Below are 20734 nucleotides of genomic sequence, written 5' to 3'. Positions count from 1 at the left end.
TTACGGCTCACTGTCTCAGATGCTTATGGGTGCTCAGTGGTTAAGTATATTCAAGTCTGGGAGTTGAGGGTTACTGATATACGGTGGGCAAGTGAAATTGATGCAGAACAGGTTTGGAGACCCTTTGCCTTGCTGTTTTTTTTAATATAGGTTAGGTGAATGTGACCTTCGGGATTATAAGTATCAACAAGGACTAGTTTAGCTGAATGAACGACTGAGCTGTAAATTCTCCCTAGCACATGATACATGATGCTTGTGCTTCCCCACACATTCTTTATTATCCATTTAAAACCCTCTAATGAAAATGTCACTCAGTTTTAATATTTTCAGAACATGGGCCTCAGTAGCTCCTGGTTAGGAAGAGGAAGGGAGTTTCAACTTGCGCTAGCTTTTATGTGAATGATTTCTCACGTCACCGTGATGGATGTTTTTGAACCACTGCCCCCAACTGAAAGAAATAACTTGGCTATCTGCCTTTAGACAGTTTCACTCCACTAGATTGCATCTTAGTCTAACTTGTTTACAGGAATACCGTTCTTGTTCCTGTCTTTTGGCCAGTTTTCTTAATTAGATGCTCCGGTATCGTTCTGCTGAACAGGCACCCACTACAGTTGCTTCCTTCCTGAAGTACGGCACTCCAGTTGCGGTCGAAGGAGAGCTTTATATAACTTCTAGCATAAAGCTCTAAGTCCTGCACGATATATTGGAATCAATGATGCCCCTCAAAATGTCCATGGGATGGAGGGGGTGGCGGCAACTGGGTTGGTTATCTTAGCTTGTAAAGATTGACAGAAAAGCCATTGAATTTTGAAAATGTGTGTTCCCAAGCGGGCGTTGTGCAGCACAGGGAGAGACGCGTGTTACTATGTGTTGTCTTTCAGCTCCATGGTCCTGTCTGCTGGTGAAGTGGAGAGCAGTTACCAACACGTGGGTGTCTATCACCATGACCAAACTCTGGCAAAGCCTGATGGCAGAAACCTGAAGAAGAAGGTAGGGGTGAATTAAGGTGATGTCTGATGCTTTCCTGCAGGGCACAGGGGCAAGAGAAATAAAATTCTTGTGTGGAAGCCTGCATTTGTTTCAGTGGGGCCATAGATGTGCAGGTAACTTCTGATTTATGCCCGTGCTAGCACCCCTGGGTGTTGTATCTCCCTAACCCGCTCTTTCCTGCTTCCAAAGGAAGTTAACGAAAGTGTGTTTGCACTGACCGGTGAGAAGGAGGAACGGTCGGGCGTCGCTGCATCTTTGCTGGCTCCACTCATCCCCGAGGAGGTGAAGAAAGCCGAGGAAAAGTGGCGGAAGAAATTGATCTGCCAGGAGGGACCCCAGCAGCAGCAGCAGCAGCAGGAGGAGGAGGAGGAGGAGGAGGAGGAGAATGCTGGTGGGGACACTGTGCACGTGGAGGAAGCCCCTCAGGACGATCGGCAGAGCTCGAACCTTTCCCAGGAGAGTGTGGAGGATGAAGAGGGGGTGGAGAAAGAGGAGGAGGAGTATACGCGGGAGCTGGAGCTGGTGCTGGAGAGAAAGAAGGTGAGATTATCCCAGGAGAGGGGCATCTCTAAACTAGACCTCAGACCTGACTAAGCCACGCTTGACGGTGCAGAGCTATATCGGAGTGTGTGACTCTCACAAGACAAGGGAGCAGGAGTAGGCCATTCGGCCCATCGAGTCTGTTCCACGAGCTAAACTAAAACTATTCCTATCTAGCCCCAATTCCCGTCCTTATCCCCATATCCCTTGATGCCTTGACCAATTAGATACCTGTCAATGTCCTCCTTAAATGCCCCCAATGATCGGGCCTCCACTGCTGTACGTGGCAGCGAATTCCACAATCTCACCACCCTCTGGCTAAAGATTTTTCTCCTCATTTCTGTTTTAAACCTGTACTCTCTAATTCTAAGACTGTGCCCTCTGGTCCTGGACTCACCCACCAAGGGAAACCGCTTAGCCACATCTACTCTGTCCAGTCCTTTGGACATTCTAAATGTCTCTGAGGTCCCTTCTCATTCCTCTGTACTCTAGTGAGTACAGTCCAAGAGCCGACAAACGCTCATCATACGTAAGCCTTTTCAATCCAGGAATCATCCTCGTAAATCTTTTCTGAACCCTCTCCAACATCAACACATCCTTCCTGAGATAAGGGGCCCAAAACTGCACATAGTTTCCAAACTGTTTTTCTTACCAACCAATTGTATTCTGTGGAGAAGGTAGCTAAATAATACATTGTGTTCCTTTTGAAGTTACCTTGAGTAATACTATGAAGAAATGCTAGTATGGGCTATAAAAGTTTTGGAAAGATGAATGGTTTGAACAAAGCAACGAATGCAACACGCCATTTAGATTTGACTAGATTAGCTTATTGTCATATATGCCAGGGTGCAATGAAATTCCTTGTTCACGTGAAGCTCACAGAGTAAACAGTATACATGGTAATAATACGTATACAATAAATACAGTGGGGCAAAGACTGCAGCGCAATCTGAAGCAGTGCGAAAAGAAATGCTAAAGTGTTAATGACAGAATAACTGAAAGAGGTAGTGTTAAGAGTATGACATTGTGCTGAGAGGGGTAACTGAGATGAAGTGTAATGAAAGGCTGATAAAGCCCAAGTTAGAAGTTGTGTTCCTTTTGGTTTTAGAACATTTTGATTAGCCACCTACCAGGAAGTTCGCATGTTCTGTGGTGAAAAGCTACACAGAGCTAGCGCCCCCTCTGCAATAAGTGTCACTTTCCACCCGGTGTGCCTAGGGTGGAAAGTGACACCAGAAAGATCCATGACTACAACATGCACACCGAGAAGAGCAGGAAAGTACCTGTGCATTGTGTAGCACCGTTTAATATAGGATTTTTATCAGCGTTACCGTACTGGTGCTAACTTGGTCCATGTGTCCACAGGCAGAGCTGCGTGCACTGGAGGAGGGTGACGCCAGTGGGTCGAGTCCACGGTCTGACTGCAGCCAGGTTACGCAGCAGGATGGGCAGATGTCTGAGAGCAGTAAACATGTCCACAGGAAAGGGAAATGGCAGGCGCTTGCTCGCACCTTCAGTCCTGACTCTGCTGGCCGTGTTTTAAATAACCCGGAAAAGGACACTGCCCTGGAGGGAGTGCAGCCTGCAGAACCTGGTAAGTTATCAGAGAAATCTTATCTCTAGGCTTTGACCCTCACCAGCCTGCCAGTTGTCAACTTCCAAGAGGTACTTTCATATCTCTGTCCTGGCTGCCTTCCAAAGATGCTGAGCCTTTATTTATTTACACAAGTGTTGGCTCTCTGAGAGATTAAAACTGGACCATCTAACTGTAGCAACTATGGTCAGCCTTTAAGGTCAATTTCCAATCTAGCCCTCGTACTATTACAGTGTCTCTATTCATAATATGTAAGCCTAATTCCTATTATGTCTTGAGTGGTCGTAAGGCTTATTAAAAATTAAACAGATATCGCTTGTAATGTGTAAAGCTGGCTGTCGAACACTCATGGGCAGGTACAATGTGAGCATGTCTCCCACTACATTGTGTTGTGCACGCCGTATCTTAGGTACAGAGTCAAAATGAGTTTGTCAGATTTTCCAGTCTCTGAGTCATTCTTCACACTGGTTTTAATGGTTATTGAGTGAGACGGCTAACTATGCCAAGTAAAAATAATTACCGCTCTCCTCAGTGGAATTCAGCTGAGACTCTGAGCCTTGCTTCACTTTGTCTCGTGAATTACATAGAGCCTGCAGTGTGGTAAATTGACTCATAACTTGCACCAATTCCATAGTATTTGTATTTCAGGATTATTAATTATTTTTTCCACGATTATGTCTTCTCTAGCTCCTGAAAAACCAAGCATTGATCCTGAAGGAGGTGACGTGGACCTTGAAGGGTCAGCAGAAAAGGCAGTGGCTGCACCGAAACCACCTCCAGAAGAAGAGGACGATGAGAGTGAACTGAAGGTGGGGAGACCGTGGTGCCGGCTGTGCTGACGTTGCCCTAGTTTTGCAGTGTTTAACACGCGCAGCGTTATCTCTGTGTGCCGATGTTTTTGTGGCGAGTTGAGGTGCTGATTGGTGTCTGGGGCAAGATTGGTCATGAGTTGGTGCAGGGGATTACAATGGATCAGTCTTGGAGATCTTGGGAAGAGGACTGGTGCGCTTGGGGGTTGAGAAATGGGCTGGGAGCAATCTTAAGTGCATCTGTTGGGAGGTCTCCAGAGGAAATGGTCTTAAATTCTGGAGGTCTTCACTCGTGGCACTGGGTGGGGGCTTTGTCAGTGGCATTGTGGGTGGCTTATGGGAGATTATGCCTCGAGCTGGTGGTCGGTTTAGGTGGGGTGGATTATTTCAGGATGTCGAAACTTGTCCTGAGATGTGGTGGTCGTGCTCACGTGAATGTTGACTCCAGATTTTTGATCAGTTTCAGATTGCTGAACTGGCAAACACTCTCTCCAGTAAACTGGAATTCCTGGGAATTAGCAGACAGTCTATCTCCAACTTTCACTTCCTGCTGCTCCAGATCGAGGTTTGTGACCAGCTCATCCGTTTCACGTTAGTTCCTTGTGTTCTGAGGGCAAGTCTCTTTCTGAGGAAGGGGATTTTTAACCTTGAAGATGCAGTGTTGTAATTCAGATTTCAACAAGCCGCCTCTTCTCACCACAGCAGCACCCCCACCATTGTCAGCAGAGCAGCACGGTGGTGCAGCAGTTAGTGCTGCTGCCACACAGCTCCAGCAACCTGGGTTCAGCCCTGGCTTTGGGTACTCTGCCTGTGGAGTTTGCCCGTGACCACGTGAGCTTCTGCCGGGTGCTCCAGTTCCCAAAGACGTGCGGGTCGGAAGGGTTGTGGCCGCTGGTAAATTGTCTCCGGTGTGGAGGTGAGAGAGGGGGAGCTGATGGGCAAGTGAGGGAGATTAGGTTGTGGGGAAATGAGACTGGGGGCGCTAGCTCTGAGAGCCGGCACTGACTCTGTGCTTAATGGCAGAAGGAAAATCGGTGCAAAACTGACAGAAAAAATGAAAGAAAGTACAAACAGCCGCTGTGGGCGTTCTGTGTCGGCGCCAGCAGAATGGCGACGCTTGCGGGCGGTCCTCCAGCACATTCTTAGCAACGCAAAAAGAAGTATTTGTGTGTTTCGATGTACGTGTGACTAATATATATCTTTATATCCTTGTGTCTGCCAGCTGGGCTAACTGGGGTCCTTGCAGGTGTCGGACCCTCATGCATTCTGCCCGTCCACCAGCGTCTGATTCCTTCTCCATCACCTGTCTTCAGATGATATCTCGCCCTTGCCTCACCATTACCCCGCATGATAACGAGCCTGTCCGCCCTTGTCGGCGTCCTCCCTTCATGGCGGCCCGTGTCGCCACCCCGGGTTGAAGAGTTGGACCCTCTTGCCTCGTCGCTCTCCTCTAAAACTGATTCCCCGCCCCTTGTAGACGGGATGGATCATGGATCTGATGTGGGCCGGAGAATCTGCCCGGCTCCTCCCCAATATCAACCCCCCTGGTTCCTCCACCTTAGCACTGGGTGTCCGCGGGCTGACAGAGATCACAAGACAGGAGCAGAAGTAGGCCATTCGGCCCATCGAGTCTGCTCCGCTACCTCTCCATTGGCTGAACTATTCTCCTATCTAGCCCCAATTCCTGGCCTTTTCCCCATATCCCTTGATACCTTGACTAATTAGATGCCTATCAGTCTCCTCCTTAAACACCCCCAATGATCGGGCCTCCACAGCTGTACATGGCAATGAATTCCATAAATCCAATCCATGACCCTCTGGCTAAAGAAATTTCTCCTCATTTCTGTTCTAAATGGGTACCCTCTAATTCCTGGACTCACCCACCAAGGGAAACAACTTGGCCACATCTACTCTGTCCAGTCCTTTCAACATTCGAAATGTTTCCTCTCACTCTTCTGTACTCCAATGAGTACAGTCCAAGAGCCAATAATCGCTCATCGTATGTAAGCCCTTTTATTCTGGGAATCATCCTTGTAAATCTCGGGAATCAACCTCTCCTGAGCTGTACAAGAACACGGGATCATTTCTCCCCCATACCTAAGCCCCTGCTTTAATGCTTCCAGTGATCTGTTCTAATTGCCCCTTCATCTTCTTGGGTTTCAGACTCGAATATCAGACTGGCGAGAAGGGGCACTGAATGGCCAATATCTCAAACGTAAACTGCAGGAAGCTGATTTACAGATTAAACACTATGAATCTAATGCATCCCCAAAAGGCTGGTCCTGCCATTGGGACAGGTACGCACTCTTCTACTTTTTCACCTTTCACCTTTGACACGTGACAACTGAACTGTGACCCCATCCTCCCCATCTCCACTTGACGACGTGGCAACAATAGTTGCAGACTGCCAGCCTTTCCTAAACTACTAATTTGGTCGCACTCCCGCATGCGTGCAAAAAAAAAATCCCAAAAGCAAAACAATCATTGGACCAGCCTAAAACGTAACCCACAAATTTTTTGCCGATATCTCTTGCTGAGGGTTGAGTATTGGAGTTGAACAGATAGACTGCTCATATAATTTTGTTGAGGAAGGGAGTAACAATATAAAGGGGAAAGGGGCGGGAGAGAGAGAGAGAGAGAGAGTGCGCATGCAAGAAATGTCTGCGCTTTGCTGGAAATTTCTGGGATGGAGTTCCTGAGCCGACCCACGCAACAGAAAGAGGGAAGGTGCCTCCTGCAGCAGCCGCGAGAGAAGACCAAGATTATTGCCGGAAGCACAGGTCAGAATTATTTTCTTTTCTCTTTTCCTTTTACTGTTTACTGCGTCTGTAAAACATGTAAATGTGTTTTCATAAATACATACAAAAAAAATTACAGTTTTATTTTTCAGCTTGAAGAATATTTTTGCACTAATTCCTTATTTGCTTCTAGTATAAAAGGGAGGTCTGAGTTACTCATCAGACACCCTCAATGCCGCCATTATCAGGCAACCATTTTCTCTCTTCAAAAGCAACGATAATTGGACTGAAATTAGTAACCGTTTCTTTTTAAATGGCTGATTTTTGTTTTAAAATAAAAGAAATCAAATCCAAAACAAAAATTGAATCGCGAGGTTTCCTCTCCGACCTCTGCCATCCTAGATGTCTAGGAACAGGAGGTGCCAAGCCTTCTGTCGGCAAAACAAAACTCATCAAATTTTTTTTCGCCTTTGGCAGGGACCCACCTGCTGCTGCCCCCGTACTAAGTGTGTCCTTTCTGTCACGCCGTAGGGAGCACCGGCGCTATTTCTATCTCAATGAACAGACGGGCCAATCTCAGTGGGAGTTCCCAGACGTGGACGAGGAGGAGGAGGCAGCCGAGTGCGCTTCGAGGCTGGCTGTTGGCAAAAACATGCTCAGCGCCCCAGTGAGAGAAGCTGCAGGTGCGACTGGTGCCCCTGCAGGTGAGGGGGTTGGCTGCTCCGTGGGCTTCCATTGAACTTCCCAGTCTTAGCCACCTGCCCCCAACCTCATCAGCACGGAAAGGGGCCCTTCGGCCCAACCTGTCCATGCTAACCCAAGATTCCCATCTAAGCTGGTCCCATGTGTCTGTATTTGGCCCATGAACCTCCTAAACCTTTCCTATCCGTGTACCTGTCCAAGTGTCTCGTCGTTACTGTACCTGCCTCCACCACCTCTTCTGGCAGCCCGTTCTGTATACCCACCTCCTTTATGTGAAGAGGTCGCCACTCAGGTCCTTTTTAAATCTCTTTTCCACCCACCACCCCCCCCCCCCCCACCCCATCTAAAACCTTTGCCCTCTAGTTTCTCATTACCTACCCCTGAGAAGAGACTCTGCATTCACTCTATCTATGCCTCTCGTGGTTTTATACGCCTCAGTCTCCTATGCTCCACGGAGTAGTCGTAGCCTGCCCGATGTCTCCCTATAACTCAAGCCCTTGAGTCCCGGCAACACTCTCGTAAATCTCTGCACTCCTTCCAGCTTAACGACGTCTTTCCAATAACGGGGCGACCAATTCCGTACACAATATTCCAGGTGTGGACTCACCAATGTCTCGTACAACTGCGACACAAACGTCCCAGCTCCTGTACTCAGTGCCCCAAATGACGAAGGCCAGCCTGCCAAATGCCACCTTCACCGCCCTGTCTACCTGTGACGCCGCTTGGTGACTCTCCCAAGTTGCTGAAGGGTTCCTTGTTTCTCTGGGTCGGGGGGTGCAGCAAAGGCCATGGGTGTTACTGTTGAGCATTGACCTCAGTAGGTCAGCCAGAAAGAGCCACTTGAATGAAAAGAGGTAGGAGGGGGTGTTTTTTGTTTTAGCTGCAAGACTGGTGTGGTTTCCAGGGTGACTGGTATTGGTTTATTATTGTCACTTGTACTAAGGTACAGTGAAAAACTTGTCTTACAAACTGATTGTACGGATCAATTCATTACACAGTGCAGTTACATTGAGTCAGTACAGAGTGCATTGATGTAGTACGGGTAAAAACAATAACAGTACAGAGTAAAGTGTCACAGCTACAGAGAAAGTGCAGTGCAATAAGGTGCGAGGTCACAACAAGGTAGATCGTGTGATTTCCAGGGTGACTAGTGTGGTTTCCAGGGTGACTGGTGCTCAGAAGCAGTGGTTTGGCAGAGGACTCCCTCCAGGAGTTCTGCATGCCACGCTGTTGGGATGTCGTGAGAATGGAAATCACTGGAGGGCATAGAAAGTTACCTTGAGCCGGCGTGGACAGGACGACCTTTTCCATTGCTTACCGGGGGTCCCCAGAACGCTTGCAGAGCAGAGGAGAAGGCTGCTGAGGAAGCTCTTGCTGTCAGCATCCCAAGACCCCGTTGGTCCACCCGCACAGGAACTTGGGCTGTTCAACTCTCTCCTGCCTTCCGTCTGGTGACGTCACTTCTCCCTGTTCTGCTTAAAATCAGATCCCACGCACGCGGAGCTGTCCGCCGGCCAAGCTTCTGCAGGAGCCGCCCCCCAGCCGCCCCTCCCCCCTCTTCCCCCTCAACCCCCCCTCCCCTTGGATCTCCCTCCCCCACCCCCACCCCCGCCCTCCTCCCCTCCACCCCCGCCCCCCCCCTCCTCCCCCTCCCAGTGATGACGGAGACATCCAAGAAGTGGAGATGGAAGTCGAGAGCAAGGAGCCGCCGGCGCCAGGAACGGAGGAAGATTGCTTGGAAAGACCCCTTCTCCCCATCGTCCCAGTTACAACCGTCCAACCTCCAGTGGTGAAAACGGTAAGGACGTAGAGTCTGCGCGGTTTTAAACCGCTCCCCCACCCCCATCTTCAGCTGGTCGTGTGAGTAGCCAAAGTGTGTGTGAGGAGAATTTCCTGTCCTCTGGTCCTTGCTCTGAGGTGAGTTGCCTAATCTGGCAAACAGATAAGATATTTCTTAGTCACATGTACATCGAAACACACAGTGAAATGCGTCTTTTTGCGTAGTGTGTTCCAGAGGGGCAGCCCGCAAGTGTCGCCGCGCTTCCGGCGCCAACATAGCACGCCCACGACTTCCTAACCCGTACGTCTGTAGAACGTGGGAGGAAACCGGAGCACCCGGAGGAAGCCCACTCAGACACGGGGAGAACGTACAAACTCCTTACAGACAGTGGCTGGAATTGAACCCGGGTCGCTGGCGCTGTAAAGCGTTACACTAACCGCTACACTACTGTGTCTGCCCCTGCGCTACTGTGCCGCAGTGAGCCAGGTCGGGTTGTATGGAAACCACTAACTCTGCTATCCTTCCACAATCTGTTCCTTCTGCGGAGCTGAGCCGAGGCAAAAAGACCAAAGAGCAGCCTCAATGCATGTGCAACCAAGGAACGAGGCATGGGTCACACACGCTCTCCTTACCTGGGTAAAGGGACTATCATAATACAGAATATTAGAGCTTCAATTACAGTTAGTTTGACTATGACCTTCTCCACATAATCCCCTCGGTTCCATGAGCACTATGGGTTCTCCGGAGCAGTTCCCACCACCGACTGATTGCAGAAACAAGGCAGGGTCTCGGGGAGGGACGCTCGTGACCATAAGAGCTGCTTATGTTTCAGGTTAACCCTGTCTCGAGCACGCCTTCGAATCCACCGGCCCCAGGTCCGGCAGCCAAACCCGTCAAGAGGAAAGCGGCTGTGCTGACTTCCACTGCGATGCCGCGCACCGTCACCATCGGGAGCAGTCCTGTCCTCTACAGTCAGTCGGCCATGGTCGCAGGTAAGAGCGGTGCACGTCGGCACTTGCTGCTCTTGGATTGCATAGCTGTAGTGACGCCGCGATGGGCGGTTCTCGGATGGGATATGCTCCGATGAACACGTGGACATTACAGTAACTGCATTTCTGAAGTACAGCTGCTGCGGGAAGCTGTGAAAAGACAGAAAGCAGGTTCTGAGTTGTGATTTCCCATGTTAAACCGTACGTGTAAATGTGAGCGGGTCAGCTGAGAAGTGACTTCGTCTTGTTAGATAGTCAAATGCACCTATACCACCAGCAGTGAATACCGTGACTGGGCTCTTCCTCGGCTGTGTGAAGCTCTGTGGGTGTGTCTCGCTCTCTCTCAAGCCGTCCATCAACTGATGACCCTCGAGGTAACTGAGAGCTGTGTTCACAGTATCTGAGGTGAAAGGTTGTGCCTCCATTTAACTGCAGCATAATGCCGAAAGTGTGTGCTATGACTTGCATACACAGTTCCACTGGCGTGGCCCTTTTCCTCTTGGATATTCCAGGTGACCTTTGAACACCACGGCATTGTTGCTTCATTGTCCACAATGTTCCCTTTTGGTTAAGCTGCAGGTCCGCAGATGCTGGCCACGATGATGTCCGTCCCTCCCGTGCACCAGGCCGTGCCTGCCCCGAGGCCCCTTCTACTACCCCGGCCGGCCCACGTGGTGCAGATACCACACCCCATGCCGCAACACCAGATACCAATCGCGCAAGTTATTCCGCAGCCCCCGCACGTGCCAGAGGTACTCCCGGCTGCTGCAGTGGCTCAAGCAACGGAGAAGAGCAGGAAGGTGAAGAAAGACAAGGTAGGGCTGCAGGTTATTTTTCTAGGGTGAGGGTGCAATGTCTCGTGTCTGAGAGCAGCAGGGAAATCCTAAAGTGCAGGTATCCTCAATTTATTTTCTCCCTCCTCTCGTGGAATCAGACGGCACAGAGAGGTGCCTCAGCTCACCGTCTCCATACCAACCATCTGTACTAACCCCATTTACCAGCACTTGGTCTGTGGCCTTCTATGCCTTGGCGATTCAGTTGCTTGCCTGAATAGTTTTTAATTGTGAGAGTCTCTGCCTCTGATAATACTTTTTTTTAAAAGCTGAAGCCAGAGCCCAGATTGGTAATACTCAGCAATCAGATTTGAACTGCTACCAAAATATCTGTGCCCACGTAGTGTTTCGCAGCTCCCATTCCAGTCTCTCCTCGATCTCAGGAGTTCCACTTGCCGGGAGTGTTGTGGCTGTGATAAGGATGATGACCTGAGAAGTGGACCGCTTACAGTTGAGGCTCCTTGATGATTACAGGGAATTACTTCCCCTGGGGTTGGTTACTGATGGCGGGGCCTGTTTTTTGTTTCGGTATTGGAGAACTTGGTCCTATCCTGAGAGCATGGCTCTAGCTTTTTCTCTGCAGCCATAATTAATGCTAAAAGCCAGAAGCAAACTAAGGCCAATTGGTGCCCTTCCAGCCTTGCCCCATATTGGCTGCTGCCAGCTCTTCAAGTTGTGAGGGTGGGAATCAAGAGATATGGGTTGATGCAGGAACATGGGACTGAAGGGGAAGGTCAGTCATGCTCTTGAGTAGTGGAGCAGGCTCGACAAGCCACTTCAATTTATATAAAGGATCCGGTTCACGGGTTTTGGAGACATCTTTTGCTGTAGTTGCTGTCAATCTCAATCCCCATTAATTGCTATTTCATGGTACTATTTCCCAGTGTCACACAAGTGCAGCTCCTCTTTAAACAGTTGCTGTACCATTTGCTTTCCTGCATCGAATTGGTGAGCTGTCCCTGGTGTAAAATGTCTGCAGCAGCACGACGGCTATCTCTGGAATTGGAGCGTTCGATTTCTCCCCCCCCCCCCCACCCCACCAAGTTTTGCAGGCAAATTGAAACTGATTCCCTCCCATCAGCCACTGTCCCAGGATGTTCCCAAACCCCGTCTCTCCAAGTGTGACTTAGGTTAAATCAGTGTAGGAAGAATGACTGCTACGATGGTTCTTCCTGCCTAGTACAGGAACACTGAGATATCTGGTGGGGTAGGGAAATGGCACTAATAGTCTATCTGCTCCACCAGTCTTCTATTGGCTGTTTCTTGGCCCAGTGGATTGATGGGCTCTAGATTACACCACCCTGTTCCCATCACACATTTTGCAGGCCAATCCCACTAAATGGCAAACCTACAGTCGGGGTTGATGCTCTCAGTGTGCGGTGCACAGCACAGGGTGCTAGCGGTTAGAAGCTCTTCTGCACAGCCTGCCCTTCGATATTGACTGTGATTGGAAGTAGCTCCACCGTATGGCCCTCTTCAGGGATGTGCTCAATTTCTGAACTCCCCTTTCAGAATAAGAAGAGCAAAACGAAGATGCCATCATTGGTGAAAAAGTGGCAGAGCATTCAACGGGAGCTGGACGAGGATGAGCACTCGAGCTCCAGTGAAGACGAGCAGAGAGCAATTCTGGCGCACAAGCGGATTGAGGAGTGGAAGCAGCAGCAGCTGATCAGGTGAGCGGACTGGTCCTGGGCACGATCTGAAGTCATAAGCAGTGTGGGGGGGTGGGGGCTTGGCTGTGTAGAGCAGTTGTAGAGCAGCAATTGCTTGGCCAAGCGAGTCAACGTCCCAACTACTTCCTCTCACAGAAACCTGGTAGTTGCATAATGTCACAGTAATGGAGTTATTCATTCACAGTAATCAGTTCATCTGATACAGCCCCAGAAATGAGGAAAACCACAACGATGGAACCATTTCCTTATCAACACTCTATCCACCTGATTTGTGTAAAATTCTGTCTGTAACCTTGAGTACGGTAAGATATTTATTTATTAGTCACATGTACATCGAAACACACAGTGAAATGCATCTTTTGCGTAGAGTGTTCTGGGGGGGCAGCCCGCAAGTGTCGCCACGCTTCCGGCGCCAACATAGCACGCCCACAGCTCGTAACCCATACGTATTTTGGAATGTGGAAGGAAACCGGAGCACCCGGAGGAAACCCACGCAGACACACGGGGAGAACGTACAAACTCTTTACAGACAGCGGCTGTACAGCTTATCTTTACATTTTCCCCCTTTTTTCCCTTGGATTATATTAGTGCATGAAACGTCTTTGCCTGTCACATCCTCACAGCCAACGCCCCCCCCCCCCCCCCAAAAAAATCTCTTCAGTGTATTGGGAATAACATCCAATAGTTCAGCAAATTGCCACCAAAATCCAGTGCATGCCAGATTAATGGAGTTTTACTGTACTTGTGTCCTCTATTGTCATCCTAGGGATCTACTATCCTCTGGTAGTGCTGTCTGTCCCCCTACTATCACTTTCATGTTCTGGTTTGTGCTCCTGGGTTGGCAGGCTGTAACTAGTGAGTGCCACCGGGATCAATACTGGGACCTCAACCTGTAGACGAAGAGGTGGATGAATAGCTTGTGAGGAGAGCACGGGAGCCTGCCAAGCGATTTAATAAGTAAGTTAAGCAAGTGACCAGAAGGTCAGGCCGTTGGAGTATAACGTAAGGAAATGACGCGCACTTCAGTAGGGAGAATGGAAAAGCAGATTGGTACTTAAGTGGCGATAACAGCAGAGCACAGGTTTCTGGGGTCCTTGTACATGAAACACAAAGCAACCAGGAAGGCAAATGGAGCGTAAATATAGGGACGTCTTCAACTGTACGTGGTGTTGGTATGACCACATGGAGTACTGCGTACAGTTTTAGCTTCCTTATTTATGGAGGAATGTACTTGCATTGGAGATGGTTCCAAGAAGGTTGACTAGGTTGATTCATGTGAGAAAAGGTTGTGCTTATGGGCAGGTTGGAGTTGAGAACAATGAGATGTGATCTTGCTGAAATGTATGAGATTCTGGAGGGGTTTGAAAGGGTTGGATGCTAAAAGGTTTCCCACTGCTGGGGGATTCCAGACTAGAGGGGGTGGTTTCCGAATGAGGGGTCGTCCATTTAACGTGAGTGTAATTTATTCTGAGGATGGTGAACCTTTGGGATTCTCTACCCCAGGGAGTCATGGAGGCCGGATCACTGAGTGGGTTCGAGGCTGGGTGACAGATTTTAGGCTGAAGTGGGAGTCCAGGATGAGGGGAACAAGCAAGAAAGTGGGGTTGAGCCGTGATCTAAGTGGATGAGCAGACCTGAGGGATGGAGAGACCTACTGCACCTGTTTGTGTTCCTATGTAAACTGGTGCAAAGGTTTCCTTGAATTATCTGAACTCTTCTCCAAGTTCAAGTTTAACAGTGCTTAAATATTTAAATTGAAACGTTTCTCTAATTTCTCAGTTGGATTGTTTTGAGTTGGTCGAAGGTTTGGGGGCTTTTTAAACGGGAGGGGATATGATAAACTTCTGGCCATTAGTTTGGCTGCATTACGAAAGGGAGTGTGGTGCCTTCAGTGACACCACATCAGTGTCAAGTCGCTCAGACACTAGAACCAAGAATGATCACCACTGGGGTTGTCAGGTTTGACAGAATGGTGCAGTGTGTCCAGAAGTGCCTTGGGTCTTGATTTCTCTCGGTGGTGGTGTCTGGCAGGGACTGAGATCATGCAACTAAAGTGGAGATCATAAGAAAACACACTGCCACCTGGCAGGTGAGAACTTAAGAAGGAGAAAAAGAATTAAATAAACAGGGAAATACCATGGAGAGTATCTTGGAAAGTGTGGGTTATGGAATACCAGGAATGGGGATTCAAGATGCAGGTCCTCCCCTAGTTATGAACACACTAGTTGTGTGTACAGCCCGTGCCTACAAACAAGTGTTTGGGGAGCTGGTGGGACGGATTTGCCGGCTGCTGTGGGCATCTTCTGCCATGTGGGAACATGGTTTGTGGCAGTATCTGAATCTTTGAGCTAAAGCACCCTGGTTTAACTACAGGTTGCCCTTGGTTGGTGTATATAAATGTTTGGACGTGGGGAGGACCTGTACTGGTGTTAATCTCTGAGGTAGCTGGCTTGGGAGGGGAAAATAGACGATGAGCAAAACTGAGGTGGGCGGCTGAGGGTACCGGCAGGTCTGCCTGCCTGCCCGTCTTCCGCGCTTACGTGCGCGCGCGGGTGTGTTTAGAGAGGGAGCACGCGGTTTCCGCGGGCACCCTAGCTGAGTTCTGTGCTCAGTGGGCCCTTCGGGATCGCGTGTGTCGTGGACGGTACGAGCGCGATTCTTATTTGAAGTGTCGCGTGTTGCCTTAACAGGTGTAGCGTTGCGTGTGTGTTTCGTTAGTATTAGTTTGCATTCTCTACTGTAGTATGTCGTTGCTTAGTTTCTTTTCTGTATTAGATGTCGTGTGTTGACACTGGTTGTCTTTTTGTAGTGCTTTTAGTGAATAAACGTTTATATATAAAAAATGAGCAAAACTGAGTAAAACTTGTTTCCATCGATTAGTGAATTGGCAGCAATAGGGCACTGTCATGATTTCCACTCAAAGAACTGACAGAGCACTGAAGAATATTGGTGTGCCAGAGCAAAATGATGCACAGTAGTGTAGCGGTCAGCGTAACGCTATTACAGCGCCAGCGACCCGGGTTCAAATCGAGCCGCTGCCTAAGGAGTTTGTATGTTCTCCCCCCATGTGTCTGCGCGGGTTTCCTTCAGGTGCTCCGGTTTCCTCGCACGTTCCAAAGACGTACGGGTTAGGAAGTTGTGGGCGTACTGTGTTGGTGCCGGAAATGTGGCGACACTTGCGGGCTGGCCCCCAGAACACTCTACACAAAAGATGCATTTCACTGTGTGTTTCGATGTACATGTGACTAATAAAGAGATGTTATCTGAAATAAAAGTAAAATGCTGGAAGCACTCAGCACACCAGGCAGCACCTGAGAATCCAAACATTAACACTTCAGCTTCATGATCTTTCATCAGAACTTTATTAAGCCAAAGTGCCTTGCCACACTGTTGAGGTCGGAATTATAACTTCATCTGAATACTGGGACGTTCAGTTAGAAAGAATATTGGGAAAGCTGAAGGAAATAGGATTAGAAGATGGTGGTGTTGGGATTTTTGTCCATTTCCATGTATTTCTTGTCCTGGTCACCTGCCCGTGTATGTTTACATCTGCAGTGGTCAAGCTGAGAAAAACGCCAACTTTGAAGCACTGCCAGAAGACTGGCGGGAGAGACTGAAGCGGAGGAAAATGACCTCAAACTCCTAACACTCTGAGTTTTATACTGTGTAAACTATTTTTCTACCTTTATACAGAACTGTTTATATTTGTGTAAATCACTGTGACTGAGTTAGATAGTGGGTCTGTGAGCAGTTTGGTGCATGAGCATATTTGGTGGATTGTATACTGCTTTCAATTTTCTAGTATTGAGCTATGAAAAATTTCCATGTAATAAAATGATGTGCATCCAGGTTGTGAACTAATGGTGCCCATTTGCAGTTTCATATGTGCTGTACATTTGTATATAACAATAAACTGGTTTTTTTTACAATAGCTTGGAATCTCTTCTGTCTGAACCTATAGTGTATTCTGTCACTTGCCTACCACATTCTATCCTGTTCGTAGTATGTGTGCAGGATAACTAATGTTTATTTATGAATAAATTAGGTAAATCAGCATGGAACAGTTGGGCAAAAGGGCCTGTATAACTCTATGACTCAGTGTCCAGGGAACTATAAACCAGTTTGCTTAATGGTGTTGGGGAAAGGAACGGTATGCCATTCAGCAAAGACCTTGGTGTCTTTCTGTGCTGCATAATGTAATCCTGTGTATGACAAGTCCCTTGTTCTACTGTTTTGGTAACAATTTCCCTAAATTCTTTGTAAGTAATGATGGTAACTTGTTCAAAGGCCATTAGAACAAGAGGAAGTGACTCCCAAGAGCATCCTCAGCGATGGCAGGGCCCAGTACGTGAGTGTGGGCTTGAAGCATTGGCATCCGTGATCTCTCTCACCTCCCTCCTGAGGTCGTTTCTCGCCCCCCCCAACTGTCACAGATGCCAATATCTAGCCAACTGGATTCCATGCGATACCAAGAAACCAGCAAGGGCACCAGATGCAGCAAAGGTCACAAGATCGGACAATGTCCCAATTGTGGTACTGAAGACCTGTGCTCCAGAACCAGCTGCTTCCAAAGCTGAGCTGTTCCAGTGCAGTTACAGCACTGGCGCCCACAGGAGGGATGGCCCCTCAAACTTTCTCTGCCATTCAGTAAGTTCTGACTATTACCTCAGCCCCTGCCTCCCCTCATTAACCGTTTCCCCCCCCCCCCCCCCCCCATTGTGTGCCTACCGCTCCCTTAAGTATTCAGACCCTTTGAGGAAGATGGGTCTGAATACTCATGGCACTCCCAACAAAATGTTTTTGCCTCCTCTCTGTTAAATGTATGACCCGTTATTTTAAAACAAAATGGAATATGGCAGAACATCAATTTAGAATAAACGGTGAGAGATTGCAGAGCTCTTAAGATGCAGAGGGATCCAGGTGTCCTAGTGCAAGAATCACACAGCCAGGTGCCACAAGTAATTGGTATTGGTTTATTATTTTCACTTGTACTGAGGTACAGTGAAAAACTTGTCTTGCAAACCGATCGTACAGATCAATACACTGTGCAGTTACATTGAGTTAGTGCAGAGTGCATTGAGGTAGTACAGGTAAAAACAATAACAGTACAGAGTAAAGTGTCACAGCTACAGAGAAAGTGCAGTGCAATAAGGTGCAAGGTCACAACAAGGTCGTGAGGTCAGAGTCCATCTCGTCGTATAAGGGAACTGTTCAATAGTCTTATCACAGTGGGGTAGAAGCTGTCCTTGAGCCTGATGGTACGTGCCCTCAGGCTCCTGTATCTTCTACCTGATGGAAGAGGGGAGAAGAGAGAATGTCACAGGTAGGTGGGGCCTTAGATTATGCTGGCTGCTTCACCAAGCCAGCGAGAGGTAAAGACAGAGTCCACGGAGGGGAGGCTGGTGTCCATGAAGGAAATTATTAGAAAGTTACTGTTTTCTAGTTCTGATGGATGGTCTTTCACCTGAAAGGTTTCTCTTTCCAGAGATGTTACCTAACCTGCTAACTGTTTCCAGCTTATCAAGAATCTATCAAGAGTTTATATATCAGAAGACCACTTCCTCTGCCCTTTTGAGAAAGTTCCAAAGGCTCATGACCTCATCTGTCTGAAGTTGGAAAACCCCATGTTCAGTGACCCTTGAGTTGTACATTCGCCAAGAGGAAACACCTTCTCAACATCCACCCTGTTGCCTTTCAATCAAGTTTCCTTTCACTTCTGAAATTTTTCTTTATTAATTTAAGATTTCCAGCATCCGCACTATTTTAGTTTTCAGAATGCTGTTTATTGTTGGGGAAATGGAACAGAAAAGTCGGCTGTGCTTTAGTTGTACGAGTCAGTAAGTGAAGTCGTATCTGGAGTAGTGTGGATGGTATTACTCTCCTTGTTTATGGAAGGATGTTAATGTGTTCAGAAGGTTTGCTAGGCAGATGCCTCGAATGGGCAGGTTGTTTTATAAGGTTTACAGGCTTGTATCTGCTAGAGTTCAGAAGTGAAAGGAAACTTGATTGAGAGATAAGATCTCGGGTGATCTTGACAGGGTGGATGTTGAGAGGGTGTTTCCTCTTGGCAAGTGTACAACTCAAGGGTCGCTGTTTGAACACTGGGGTTTCCCACTTAAGACGGATGAGGTCATGAGCCTTTGGAACTCTTCTTCAAAGAACAGAGGTCTAATAATATTTTAAACTGATAGATTCTTGATAAGCATGTGGTGTACTGGGGTTGGCGAGGTTACAGTCAGATCAGCGTGATCTTACTGAGTGACAGTAGGCTCAAGTCTTAATCCTGCACCTAATTTTGTACATTTGTGCAAAAACATTCTGGCTCCAAGAACGGGTCAGAGGCTGTGTGGTGAATGAATCACCCCGATACCCCAAGTTCTTGCCACTATCCACAAGGCACATCAAGAGAGTGATGGAATTCTCCCCGCTTGGCTGGGTGAGTGCAGTTCCAACTATTCAAGAAGCTCAACGTCATTCAAGACAAAGCAGTCCGTTTGATTGGCACTCCATCAACCACCCTGAGTATTCACCCTCTCCGGAGCCTTTTATCAGGTCAGCCTTCGAGTTCCTGGAGAAACTCAACACAGAATTTCATAATTATTTCTGATTACTCAGCAGGGATTAATGTGTCCTTTGGAGAGACAACACTGCAGATGCTGGAATCTGGAGCAACAGTGTCATTTGCCTTTTAAGCTTGCAATGAAGCCTTGTACACTCTCCATATTCAACAATATGTGCTGCTTTTCTCGTCAAACTTATGTTCCCAGTTTCTTGCAAGTCAGCAAGCTTACCAATGTCTTCCTGTACTTTATCACAAAATGACTTTTGAGGTTTTTATTAACGTGCAGATGGTGAAGCAACAGTGAAACCAGCAGTGCACTTTATGGAACTTTCGTTGGACTGCACAACTCCCTTCAAACCCTCCCGTTATCCAGCAACTTGCCATCGATTCAGTCATGAAGTGGTACCACACAGAAATGGGCCCTTCGGCCCACAATGTCCATGCTAACTCTTTTTATCCCCCATTCTATACTAATCCTTTTCTCCCACATTATGACCATATTCTGAAACAAAGGAAAATGCTGGGGGAAAACTCGGAAGGTCAGGCAGCGTCTGTTGAAAGAAAAACAGTCGACGTTCTCAGAACTGAGAAATTGATGCAGGAGAGAAGGTGAGGCAAGGGATGTGCAGAACAAATATGTGTTGCCCATAGAAAACAGAGTGTGGTGGTTGAAGGGACTTATTCGCGCTGAAGTGGATCTGTGCTGGGACCTCTGCTGTTTGTGATGTACATAGATGACCTGGATGAGTATGTTGATGGATAGGTTAGTAAGTTTGCAGACGATACCAAGATTGGTGGAGTTGTGAATAGTGTAGAAGACTGGCGATGGATACAGCGTGATATAGATCAGCTGCAGATGTGGGCAGAGAAATGGCAGATGGAGTTTAACCCGGATAAATGTGAGGAGTTGCACCTTGGTAGGACTAATGTCAAGAGGCAGTACACGCTTAAGGGCAAGACCCTTAACAGTGTTGAAGAGCAGAGAGACCTTGGGGTGCAAGTGCATGGCTCATTGAAAGTGGCTACACATGTAGATAGGGTGGTTAAGAAGGCTTATGGAATGCTTGCTTTCATTAATCGAGGTATTGAGTATAGGAGTCAAGAAGTTATGACGCATCTCTATAGAGCTCTGGTTGGGCTGCATTTAGAGTATTGCATGCAATTCTGGTACCTCACTATAGGAAGGATGCTGAGGCTTTAGAGAGGGTGCAGAGGAGGTTTACTAGGATGCTGCCTGGATTAGAGGGCATGGGCTATCAGGAGAGGCTGGACAAACTTGGGCTTTTTTCTCTGGAGCAGCAGAGGCTGAGGGGTGATCTGTTGGAAGTGTATAAAAGTATGAGGGGCATAGATAGGGTGGACAAGCAATATCGTTTTCCCATTATTGAGCGATCCAATACCAGAGAGCATGCATTTAAGGTGAGAGGGGTAAGAAGAGATGTGAGGAGTGCTTTTTTACTCAGAGAGTGGTGGGTGCCTGGAATGCGTTGCCTGATAGGGTGGTGGAGGCAAATTCATTGGGGG

General features: G+C 48.1%; 1 protein-coding gene across 1 annotated transcript in view; it reads left to right on the top strand.

Moving 5' to 3' along the window:
- The window catches only part of fnbp4 (formin binding protein 4), a 38594-nt gene extending 22021 nt beyond the window's left edge, over nucleotides 1-16573 (top strand). The window contains 13 exon segments of the mRNA XM_052028978.1: nucleotides 882-990; nucleotides 1180-1530; nucleotides 2896-3124; nucleotides 3812-3933; nucleotides 4394-4498; nucleotides 6097-6230; nucleotides 7203-7375; nucleotides 8860-9005; nucleotides 9007-9171; nucleotides 9986-10145; nucleotides 10716-10957; nucleotides 12488-12648; nucleotides 16204-16573. Of these exon segments, the coding sequence (XP_051884938.1) occupies nucleotides 882-990; nucleotides 1180-1530; nucleotides 2896-3124; nucleotides 3812-3933; nucleotides 4394-4498; nucleotides 6097-6230; nucleotides 7203-7375; nucleotides 8860-9005; nucleotides 9007-9171; nucleotides 9986-10145; nucleotides 10716-10957; nucleotides 12488-12648; nucleotides 16204-16294 (2188 nt within the window). The 3' untranslated portion in view covers nucleotides 16295-16573.
- Nucleotides 16574-20734: the final 4161 nt, after the last annotated feature.

The sequence above is a fragment of the Pristis pectinata genome, chromosome 14 (genome assembly GCF_009764475.1).
Source record: "Pristis pectinata isolate sPriPec2 chromosome 14, sPriPec2.1.pri, whole genome shotgun sequence".
Lineage (NCBI taxonomy): Eukaryota > Metazoa > Chordata > Chondrichthyes > Rhinopristiformes > Pristidae > Pristis > Pristis pectinata.
Note: the sequence above shows the minus strand (reverse complement) of the source record. Positions and strands in the feature narration are given on the sequence as shown.